The sequence below is a fragment of the Phascolarctos cinereus genome, unplaced genomic scaffold, assembly GCF_003287225.1.
Source record: "Phascolarctos cinereus isolate Bilbo 61053 unplaced genomic scaffold, phaCin_HiC Scaffold_5;HRSCAF=322, whole genome shotgun sequence".
Classification (NCBI taxonomy): domain Eukaryota; kingdom Metazoa; phylum Chordata; class Mammalia; order Diprotodontia; family Phascolarctidae; genus Phascolarctos; species Phascolarctos cinereus.
Window position 1 is genome coordinate 437,457,154 of NW_027555958.1, and position 12,474 is coordinate 437,469,627.

At 39.7% G+C, this 12,474-nt stretch overlaps 1 protein-coding gene across 1 annotated transcript in view; it reads right to left on the reverse strand.

Annotated features, from left to right (window-relative positions):
- Positions 1-9,144, reverse strand: part of ODF2L (outer dense fiber of sperm tails 2 like) — a 33,456-nt gene extending 24,312 nt beyond the window's left edge. The window contains 4 exon segments of the mRNA XM_078156554.1: positions 1,427-1,559; positions 3,536-3,708; positions 5,096-5,228; positions 9,082-9,144. Of these exon segments, the coding sequence (XP_078012680.1) occupies positions 1,427-1,559; positions 3,536-3,708; positions 5,096-5,221 (432 nt within the window). The 5' untranslated portion in view covers positions 5,222-5,228; positions 9,082-9,144.
- Between the last annotated feature and the right edge of the window lie 3,330 nt (positions 9,145-12,474).

The following is a 12,474-nucleotide window of genomic DNA, read 5'->3' on the forward strand; positions in this document are numbered from 1 at the left end:
TTGCAGGAAGTGATCATCTCCCTCCCCCAAGAATAAATAAATAAATAAATAGCTGCAAGATGTGGCCATTGACCACTGACTGCTGGTTTGAGATTGAGTTCTTTATTCTTTTTACTTGAAATTGACCATGACAACATTTCTATTAAATATAATTCTATAAGAGCACATTCTATTTTCATACTTTGGTATTTAAAAGTTTAATAGTGATTGAAATATATGTTGCCATGCCAAAAATCATTTTCATGTGTTCTACAAAACTGAATTTTAGGGGCAGACAGGTGGCGCAGTGGATAGAGCACCGAACCTGGATTCAGGAGGACCTGAGTTCAAATCCAGCCTCAGACCAAACACTTGACAGTTACTAGCTGTGTGATCCTGGGCAAGTCACTTAACCCCATCACCTAGCCAAAAAAAAAAAAAAACCCTGAAATTTAAAAATATCTAGTCTCTGATTTGAAATTAGTATCTTCCAGTAGTAAGAACGATGAAAATTACTCTTTAAACACAAATTTTTTAAAATCCCTATATTGTCCCTTACCTTTAGACTAGCCATCTATGTTTATGGTTATCTTACTTGTTTATACTTAGTTTTTCTAAATAGGTTGTCTAAAGCTCATTTTGCACATTGAAAATGTTCTACCTCATTTGTCAATACAGGCTTCTGTTTTGGAATCATCATGCATCTATGTGACAAGATTATTAGCTGACAAATTATATTACCACAAACGCATTTAAAAATGTGTCATTAGCTACTAACAGCTTTTACTAAAACATATTATTACTACTACATGGGCCTATTTTGGTTTTCTTCCACTATTACTGCTTTATTGCAGTTCTACCAGACAAGCCCTTGTTTTCTGGCATAAGTCATTCAAAGAACAATCATAAAGGAAAACTGAGCCTTAATAATCCCATACTAAAAGTTGAAATTTTAAGTTAGAGAATAAAGGTAATGGACTAAAATGTCAAACCTTCCCAACTCAAGCTTCAGCAAATACTGAAAATTTGGGGATACATAATTGTCAATGATATATAACATTCTAAGTATGAATAAATGTCATTTCTTTGTAAAGACTAGCTCGTCCCCAGAAGGAATTTAAAATGTTAAGTGCTACATGTCAATTGTTAGCCAAGTCAGACACCAAAGATTAAGATAAAATATAAGACTTGTCCTTAGTTCTTTATTTCATTTCTATCCATGAGGAATTTTAATATCTGCTGTGAATCGAGAGGATTTATAAGCCCAGACTCTCCCCATATATAATATCTGTAATTCTGCTTTTCAGCAACCAGTTTAAATAACCAAACAAGAAGTCTTTATGCATTTCAAACTAATTAACAAATTGATTTTTCAACCTATTTTTAAAGAAAATAATTAATATTCACATGAATTTGAACTTTTGAAAGTATAATTCAGATTACTCACACTTTCACTATTAAACCCAGCAAGGAAGTCTTTAAATAATGGTATCAGTGACACTACAGAATTAGCTGCAATCTCAGCTTCCTGAAGTTTTCTCTCCAGTTCAGTCTGTTCATTTAGAGTATCTTGTTTCAGCCTACCCACACACATAACAAAAGGGAAAAAAAAAAGATTTTAAGTTAAATTTGCTTTTCTCATTATGCTTTCAATGGACAGAAATAAAGCTCTGCCCTAGTACCTCTCTGGGGCATGGAGTAACCCTGAATCCTAAGAGGTTATGCCAGCAAAACACATCTCCAGAGAGAAAAACCTTTGCTTACGTATAAGCCTGGTCTCTGACATACAACAATCAACCTAGATGAGCTTGAAAGGATCATCACCAGTTAGCCACAACGTGAAACTTCAGTACCCAGCAGGTACAGCAGGGAATGTTACCAAAAGCTTGGAAGAGAGCTAGATTCAAACTCTGCCTTGGTACTTATCACTTGTGTAACCAGGGGCAAATCCTTTATCTTCTCTAAACCTGTTTGCTCATATGCAAAAGGAAGGTAAGAATAAGACATTTCCCCCCTACCTCAGAAGGGGGGAAAAAAAAGGTGGTCTGTAAGCCTTGAAGTAATACATTTTTCCTTATTACTACACCACAGGTTGGTCTGCACCAGTAGGAATAGCTATGCTAAATAAATCATCTACGCTCAAAGCACTGATATTCTGAAGAAGAGCAGAATTACATGCCAACACGTTCTACTGTTTCCTAGTGGGAAAGAATGTGTGCCAGCAGAGAAGATGCTACCAAACTATAAAGGGTTTTCATGTGGGCCCAGAGACAAACAATGGCTATATCCAACACCTGAGGACCATACCTGGAGCTCATCTTCAGAAAACTGGTAGGTTTTTGTCCACCACTTCAATTAATTAAAGTAATCTAAAAATCTTTCCTATTTGTCTACAATGGCCTTATGTCTGCTAATCAAAGTAAAACATGGCTGAGATTAAAAATTAGTCACAAAGAAAATACATAAATTCAAGAGTTCATTAGATAATCAATCTGTTAATATCTGCCATAGGCTTGTCTTCAGAACTAAGAGCAACAGGCCAAAAACAATAGGAGAGCAGATTTAGGCTTTCTGTTATAAGGAAATGATGCCTAACAACTAAAGCCCTGGAAAAGTGGCATTGGTTGCCCTGGTAGGCCGGAGGGCTGCATCACTGTTCACCCTGGAGAGGGAAGTCTTGGGCTAGACTTCACCAATTTCTTCCAACTCAGATTCTGTGACTTACAAATTACCCAAGAACCTAAACATTCTCCAGTATTGTTGACCAAACCATACAATCTTTTGTACAGTATCTCAATTATCATGTACATTCATCTTTCTAAAAAATCCAAATGTGGGGCAGCTAGGTGGTGCAATGGATAGAGCTCTAGCCTTGGAGTCAAGAGGACCCGAGTTCAAACCCAGCCTCAGACACTTGACACTTAGTAGCTGTGTGACCCTGGGCAAGTCACTTAACCCCAATTGCCTAAAAACAAAACAAACATAAAAAATCCAAATGAATCCTATATAACTGCAAACCTTCATTTCATTGGTATGACTTTTCCTTCAACAGTATACTGCAAACCTCAGAGGTTCCTTTAAATTTCTGTGGCTAAAAATATCCATCCTATTCTATCCAACTTCTGGGTGATAAGTCTCTCTTAATTTAATAAGGCTGGTCCTGAGATGACTTTCCACACCTAATGACATTTCAGCACGGTAGGAGCAGCCAAAATCTTACCAGCCTTTTAAGAACCAAGTGTCATCTCCCTGCCAAAATGAATCATGTGAAAAGGACCTCAGCGGAGGGAGTAGTTAATTATTCTTTATATTTACATAGGCCAAAAGTCTTTGCTACATAAATGTTTTATGTAAGGTTTTTATTATTGTTTACACAAAGCCTAATCCAATTCTCGCAAATGAAAACACATGTAAGCTGATGATATAAATAAAGATTATTAGAATAAAGTTGGCTGCTTTACTGGAAATGTAGAAGGACACAATTTTAAAAGAAAATTTTATTCAATACAGGTTATATAAACTATAAGTATTTAAAATACCCTATTAATTAGCATACCAGTTCACTTCATTTTCACTTGTACTCCATCGTTGACTATTTTCTTGTGGTTTACTTGGATGGTGTGATGACAGTTCTTCAGAATGACTTTCCTGTTTTTCTGGCTTATCCATAAATCCAATAATAGAATCTGGATCTGGCTTTGGAAGTTGCTTTTCCAGACAAGCTGAAAACTTGGAAATGGTTTATTTTTTAATTTTAGCCTTTCTTCAGCATTTCAGGATGGACTTTTGACTTCTATCACTAATCTAGTTAGACCAAAGCAATTATCATTCTAAGTAATCCCTTATGAAAAGGTGGTACAGTGTAAAAAGAAGAGATTTGAGAGGCAGATACACTTAACTAGCTGTGAAAGCTTGTGCAAGCCATTTATCTTTTCTATGCCTTGATTTGCTCACCTGTAAATTGGGATACTGAATATTTGTACTACCTCTCTCAGAGTTGTGAATAAAGTATTCTGCAAAACTCTAAGCATTACATAAATCAGTTATAATTGTTGTCCAACACTCAATAACTTTAAGAAGGTTTGAAATACTTTGATAAAAGCTATTTCAGTGAATTTAAAAAAAAAACCTTCCAAACTGAGTGTAAGAGTAAACATATTGGAATACTACTATATTACAGAATACAGAGAAACGCACCAAGACTTAACATGGCCTAATGCAGAGTGACATAAGCAGGAAAACAATATACACTATGACTACAACAATGTAAATTAAAACAACAAAAACAATAAAATCAAAACTGAAATCTGTAATTACAAGAAGCAAGTTTTGTCCTAAATAAGACTTATAATAATGTATATCCCGCCCTTCTTTGCATAAGTGTGGAGCAAAGTTGGACTCAGTCAATGTACTGCTTAGTTTTGTTAAAAGTGCTTCCCACCCCACCCCTTTCTTTTTTATTCTTTGTTCTAAGAGACATTTTTGGGAGGGGGAGGGATTAGGGATATATATTGGGAAAGATAAATGTAAAAACAAAGGTTATAAACAAAAATGTAAAAACAAAACTCTAAATGACTATTTTTTCTTTCTTTTTGTCTGGGATTTCATTCTGTATCCTATAGTGAAGGAAAAACCAGTATCTGATATTTTCTCACTAGAATTTGGGATGCTACGTTTGATACCAGTGATTCCAAATATCAACAGAGAAGGGTACAACCAAAACATTGTATAGTTATTACAGCAACTAAGCCATGTAAATATACTTGTTTCTCCAAATCAAGTTCCTGAAGGCCAAAGATTATTTTGTTTATGCCCTATCTACAGCACAAAAGGCCCAGAACACAGTTGGCATTTAATAAATGTCCAATGATAGACTGCAGTGTTGGACATATAGTGAGCATTTAATACATATTTGTTGTTTGAACTGATAACTGACAATCTGGAATATAACACTAACAGTTCAGCTACAGAGTAGGATGCCAGCTAGAGAGAGTCTTTGACAACCCTTCCAACTCTTAAAATTCTCAAAATTCTACTAAAATTTTCAGTACTCTCCTTCCTTTTTAAAAAAACAAACAATTCACAAACTTACATGAAAAGGATCAGGATGAAATACCTGTCCTTGATTTCTGGAATGAGATGGATCACCCTTGTCAGGTTGAAAGAGAGGTAATGACAATCCAATACTTTCCTCCTGCAGAAAAGTTGAAGGAACTTCACTATTGTTGTGTGCACCAATCATAAAATGTCTAGATGAGGGAATCAGAGAATGTCAGAAATAGAAGATAATATCAACACCAACATACTTGGATGAAAATGTTAAAAATACACTATAGTTTTCCTTCTCTCCTTCAGCAGGGTACACATCCCTTAATTTAACCTCATCTCAATAATTCAATTGTAGTAAAATGGAAAAAGCACCAGAGTAATCATTAGAACACTTGTTCTAGTTCCAGCTTGGACACCTACTAGCCTGGTGAATATGGATGTTAAGTGCCCTCCTGAGCCCATTTCTTCATCTATAAAGTGAAGATAACACCTTGTTTTAGGGGCTATTGTGAGGAACAAATGAAACAGGTCTTCGTTATGTAGCCTGCTGGCCAACACACTCAGTGGCCACAGTCCAGGGCCATCTAAAGCATTCCTGCTGCTTCCTGCTGAACTCTCCTGACCCCTCCTACTCTCTGAAGGCCTCAGGTTGTGAGCAATAACACTAGGAAAGTAAGTTTATTAGAATTCTTATCAAGGCAAGAATAAACCGTTAAGGCAGGGCAAGATGCAGGTAATTCTACTTCTAGAATTTGTGACATATTTTGGCAGTGTCCTGATTCCTAAATACAGTCAACAGACTGTATATACAGGTACATACCCTCCAGATAAATGAAGGGTTTATTATGTTTACTGATAACAATACCTTCCTTTTATGTGGTATTCATTTAAGAAGCATTTATATAGTCGGAAAGAACAGGACTTGGTCCTGGAGGGGACCTGGGATTTAATCCCAGCTTGACCTCTGGCAAATCATTTCACTAGTCTAGCTCTAGGTTTTTTTCCCTTCTAGGTTCCAGTAGGTGAGATCAGATGAACTCTAATGTACCTTCCACCTCCAACTTAATTATTCTTATCTTATAGATAAGGAAATGGGTTGGGAGGAGATTAAGTGGTTTAAATCATAGTTGAAAAACAAGTAATCTGGGACTAAAACCCAGGACAGTTAGGTTAAAAGATTAGTGCCTTTCTTACTACTACATTGGCTCTCCATAGGTATAAAAATTAAAACATAAAAATTAAATATATTCTTTTATTGTTGTTGTTACTGATAAATACCAACACAGAATAGGTCATTTTTTAAATCATTACTAACGTGACATCATAGACAGCTGGCCAGAGATTCAGAAAGACCTGGGCTTCTCCCTCTAATAGATAATGGATGTGTAACTGGCCAAGTCACTTGACTTCCCAGTGTCCCAGGCAACTCAGAATAAAAGCTTAAAAACAATTGCCTACCTTTATTAGTAGAGGGGCTTTCCTTTCCAAAGAGTTTCCTATGTCAATAAAATCACAGGTCCGGAATTCCCCCAAAGTCATTATTAAAATAGCTTTAGCTTCAAGGCAAATATTTGTTTTACTCCTTATATTCTCAATGGTAAATATTAAATTTTATACATAAAAATGACTATTACCATGAATTCTTAGTTTATCTCAACATTTCCTTACATCGATCTATTTCAATCTATTATCACTAAAATATAGAAAAACAACATATTTTAGAGTTTAAATTTTAAGTATTAAAAGGGGCAAGAAAAGCTGCAGCAAACTATTTTTGTTCAGATGAAGCCCAGATTTTCATTCTCTTAAGAATCTCATTGTGACTTTCCTATGAATTGTTCAATGCTCAGTTCAATTTGGTCTGCCCTGAGGTACAGATTTCCTAAGTCCCAGTGTTAGGCCAAAAACAAACTGACCTTCTGGTGGGCAAAAGGATATCATTATTCTCAGTTTCTCTCTTACACTTTAGAAACTCTGAACTTAATTCTCCTGAGAATGAAAACACATTAGGAACTTCCAAATTCCTTTACAAACTTGACATTCTCTGATTGAGGCAAACAGTACTCCATACTTTTTAAAACACCAAAGTTATTTGTGTAGGGTAAATCTTCAAAACATTTCTCCTGGCAACTAGTTTGACCAATCCAAAGTCCTTTGAACATAGGCAGTGTTTGATACCATCATACCAAATACAAACCAAGTAGGAATTGCCCACTTACTTGGGGGAAAAGGCTGGTTCAAGCATATTGTTTATGCCAGCCCTTAATGGTGAAAAACAGTTGTTAGAGAATAGTCATATCAAACCTTAAGTTCAGACTTGGTTGGAAAAATCTTAAAGTACCATCTAGTTCAACTCACAAACCTATGCATAAATCTCCCATCCAACACACCTGAGAAATAACTTTCCTAATTCTTGTCTCTCTTTTGCCTTTCTCTGTATCCTGGGCGCTGCTAATGCCTTCCCTCTGAAATAACACCATAGAAGTGTCCCTTATGTACACAGTTACTTGAACGTTGTCTTAGGACAGAAGCTCCCAGAGGGCGAGGGCTGTTTTTGTTTTTTGCATTTCAAGTACTTAGTACAAAGCTAGCCTGTGCCCACACACATACACGGCAAGTGCTTTAAGGATCAACAATATGGATCAAATGAGAATATTGGCACAGTGCCTGGCACAACGTAGGCACTTATTCATAAATACTTGTTGATTGAATGGATGACTTTTAAAAAATGATTTTTTTTGGTTTTGCTTTAATCAAGTGTAGGCCACAGAAAACAACCAAATTCAAAAAAGTTCAACAAAGGCCAAAGTTCCTCGGTATTTCTTATTGGTTCTTTTGTTTCTAACAGGGCTTAGAGCTTTGGTTCCACTGCAGTAATTAATCCCTGTGGCCACACCTACTGAAGCCTGGCAGAAGGGATGGAACCTGGGCTGGGGCTGAAGTCACTTACTTGTGACTGTGGACACGTGTTCTCGAAAATTCTCTGGGATTCAGAGAGTGGTAATATGTGCCGGTGTCAGGACTTTCCTCACTAGGGAGGTCCTAAACCAGAGAAATAAACAAACCTAATCCCCATCCCTGCCCTTCCCATCATCCTGACATAATGGCCGTCTTAAGACAACCCCCCCCCCCATATTACTGACGAGATTCTGGATAAATGGATATATACTAGTACCACATGTTTTCCTGACCTGGAGCAAATCACTTCAACAATAGCTGCCTGCAAGTGCCAGGAACTGTGATAAGCGCTTTACAATTATCATCTTGTTTGAACCTCACAACCTGACACGTGGGTGCTATTGTCCTCGTTTTACAAATGCGTAAACCGAGGCGGGCATTGGTTAAATGACTTGCACGGGGTCACGGGGCTACGACGAGCCTAAAGCTGAATTTGAACTCGGGCCTTCCTTACTCCAGCCCCCTTTGGAACGGATCCCCGAGTGAAATGAGCCGGCTGGCCTCGTGGCCTGTCGAGGCCCCTTGTCGCCGAGGCCGTACCCTAATTCACGAATCAATTCTGAGAACGGCTGCGTAGGAAGGGCGGGCGGCCGCCGCGGCGCCGCCCGGGAGAAGCGAGCGCGGCCCCGGGTGCTCCAGCATGAGGCCGGCCACCGCCCGCCCTTGGCTTAGGGTCTGCCGGGGACTAGCCTAGGCTGCGAACGCACACGCAAGGAAAAGAAACAAGGCCATGGTCAGGTTGCGGCCCCGAGGAGGCGCTGGGTACCACCCTCCCAGGCCGCCGGGAGCAAGCGGGTGAGAAACTGAAAGCCCGCCCAGCGCGCCTCGATCTCGCCTCCCGAATACAATGGCGCCGCGGCCGTCAACGCGCCGACGCCAGCGTCGGTACGTCACGTCACGTCGCACGCCCGGCTATAAAAAGAAAGGCGGGAGCGCGAGGCCCTGGCAGAAGCGGAAGGTTCTGTCTACCATACCGTTGCTCTCTCAGCGGACAGGGAGGAAGTGGGGAGTGAGGAGGATTAGGGGCGGGCTGGTGAGTGGCCCGGGGGGAAAAAGCGTGTTCCTTGGATTCGCTAGCGGAAAAGTCGCCGTTACCGGACAAAGTAGGACGAACCCAAGCGTCGCTGGTGACGAAGGGGAAGCGGCTTCTTTGGCAACCACCAGGCCCCTCCTCTTCCGCTGTGCCAGTAGCCGCGTTAGCTTATTGGCTCGGCCCGGGAGGGGGCGGGCTCTCGGCTCCTCTGTGTTATTGGTGTGCTTGGGGAATGGGGTGGGTCTGGGCGGAGCCGGGTGTCTGTCAAGGTGACTCCACGTGGGGTAAGAAGCCAATCCTGGACCCTACCCGCTGCCTGACCTTAGAAGGCAGTAACTGACTGTCTTTCCAGGAGCGCGTTGATATGCTCTTCTTGGGGGAGGGGGCAGGGAGGGAGGGCAAAAGAAAAACTGGAGGGACAAAAAGTGAAACTTTTATGGTAGGAACAGATGAGCTTGCGCTTCTTTCTACTTCTCCAACCGTTCTGCCTTCTAAAGCCCTGGAGGAGAAAGGCGGGGGCGCGCTCTGATAAGGACGCTGCCTTATTTCTGTTTTTAACGGGCCCTTTTCCGTAGCTCTGCCGGGAGGCTATGGATTAAGCCCCTTAGGTTGCTTCTGCTCTTTGGGTGCTCTTGTTTTCTGCTTGTGGATTCCAGACTTGAAAGGATCAAAGACGTAGGAACCCTTCCCTAAAGCTTGTCTAGCCTTACTCCCTTAATTTCTGGTAAACTGAGTCCCAAAGAGGTGAAGTAAGAGAACTGGAGATCATCGGTATAAATGGCACTGCTGGGATTTGAACTGACTCAGGAATCAATACTTTAGAATCCCGCACTCCTTCCATTAACATCCTAATCTTATGATTAGGTCATAGATCAGTTCCTTGGATCTTAGATCTAAGGCAGAAAGAGACTTAAGAGGCAATGGAGTCCCCTCACTTCAAAGATGAGAAAACCCAGGCCCATAAAAATTAAGTGACGTTTGCCCAGGTTTAAAAACGGTAGGGAAAGGGGAAGGGAAACAAGTGTTGTTCCTGACACTGAGCCTTTAAGCCATTTACAAAATACGTTATTCAGGTAGGGTAGATTCAACCAGGTTCCAGGTCCTTACTACAGAGATAATTGATTTTTTCTGCTGCACAATGTCCCCCACCCCCCAAGGTTGCAGTTAGTTGTCCAGCCCTGTTGAGATAATTTTGAAATTTTGTTCATAATGGACATACAAAGTGGTTGGTTGTTTTTCTTGGTTTCTTTATTAAATGCATCTCATCGTTAAGGAGAAATAAATGTCAATAGTGTAGAGAAAGTACACTCCTATTATGTCTTTTAATAAAGGCAGTAATTGTGCTATAGCTCTATTATAAATATATGTGTTACATATCTGTAACATATAATTGGTCTTCAAGACCATTGCCTCTCATTTAACCAATGAAGAAAGTGAAGCATCTAGAAGTTTTGTTGTTCAGTCCTGTTCAACTCTTCATGACTCATTTGGGGTTTTCTTGGCAGAGATACTGGAGTGGTTTTGCCCTTTCCTTCTGGAGCTCCTTTTACAAATGAGGAAACTGAGGCAAACAGGGTTAAGTGACTTGCCCAGAGTCACACAGCTAGCAGGCGTCTAAAATGAGATTTGAATTGAAGTTTTCCTGACTCCCAGTCCAGGAAGTAGATGGAGATCTACTGACAACTAAGCTGGCTCTTTGAGAAATTCTGTCAAAGGTATCCATGATTCAGGAAGCCGTTATAAAACTGCAAATCCAATTTTGTTTAGTTTATAGATGCAGTTTATTATTTTTTTTCTTTGCTGGAGGCCGAAAGCTCTGGAAGAATTTTACAGACAGGTAGCTTCTCTTTATATAAGGTTACATAGCAGTGAAACAATTTTTAGTGGTTGGTGTTGGCCCTTTTTTTCTATTGAATTGATGAGTACTTTGGGGTAGAGTACAACATAATTAGTGGAAAAAAGCGTTATTATAAGGACTTAATTGGAAGGCCTTTTTGGGGTTAGTCCAATAACTAACACTGCAACTTTTGGCAAGTTCCCTGTCCTCTCTGAGCCCCGTTTTCCTTCTTTCTAAAAATGAGGATAAAACCACCTTGCCCTCTCTACTTTTACAAGAAGTATTAGCTTGAGTATGAGTTCTCTGATTTCTTTTTTTTCTCCTGCCTCCTCCCTGAAATACTGAAACGGAGACAGGATGAGTAGAAAAATTTTTTTGGAAAAAATGGTACATTAACACACTAGTACATGCTAAATGCACACTCTAAATGCACATGGATTTCACTACTAATAGGCCCTTATGAAAAATATACCCATGCCCAGTTGTCTGTACTTTGACAATGCTGCTAGAACCTAAAGCACTTCCTTAAGTATTACAGAAAGTTGCCAAAGTCTTTGGTGCAGTAACAATTTGCTTCACCCTGTACATGTGCTAATCAGTTTCTCTCCGAGCTATCCTTCATGGCTTTTGGTAGGAAAAAGTAGCACATGTTCCAGAAAAACTCTCTTGGCTCAGTACTGCAGGCTTCTGAGTGACTATGAATAAATGAAAAACGATTACGAGCTTATGTGTCAACAGGGTGCAGACCTCAAGGAACTTACCTAGTGACAGAAACCATTGGCACAGGGACGGGGATGGTCTGGGAAGAGACAACTTTGGATTAAAAAAATAGAGGAAGCACAGAAATCAGGGGCAGCACTTACTGGGATTTCAGAGGCAGGGAAGGAGGCTTGTGTTTTTTTAAATACCTCAATCTAAGACCACTGATAGCCTTTGTATATGACCATCATGACTATTAGATAGCACCTGAGATTCAGAGGCTTGACTAGTTCAACCCCAACTGTTCTCATTTTACAGTGAGGAAATGGGTGATTTGCCTAAAGTATCATAATAATCACAGGTAGCAAAGTAAGGTTTGTCGAGCACTTTACAAATACCATGATCCTCACAACAACCTGGGAGGTACCTAAGCCTTCACTTTCCAAATGTGCCACAACTGGTAGAAACTCCTTCGGTGTGTTAGGTTATACCCGGGGATTCATTTAAGTGTTCAGACTACTCCCATCCTTCGGGAAAAGGGAACCAGTCTTGCCGGTCCTACATGAGGCTAAATTTAAAAGAACTCCTACCTTTGAAAGTAGTTTTTACATAAGTAGGCCTTAGGGTAGAACATAGTGTAGTTGTAGTTGCTTGTTAGACCAAATTATTTGAAACTAAGAAGTGCTGGAATTGGTTTTAATATTTATTATTGAATTGGATAAAGATAGAGAGTATCTCTCTATCAAATGGGTATATGAAGGGGAGAATCAACCATATTGGATAACACCAAGCAAGGATGGGGGAGGGGGGAAATCTGTTAGATTAAAATATCGGGCTGAACTTTACTTAGAAAAAGATGAAATTTAGCAGAAATAAATATGGTGTTATACTTGGGTTTAGAAAATCAAATTCACAAGAA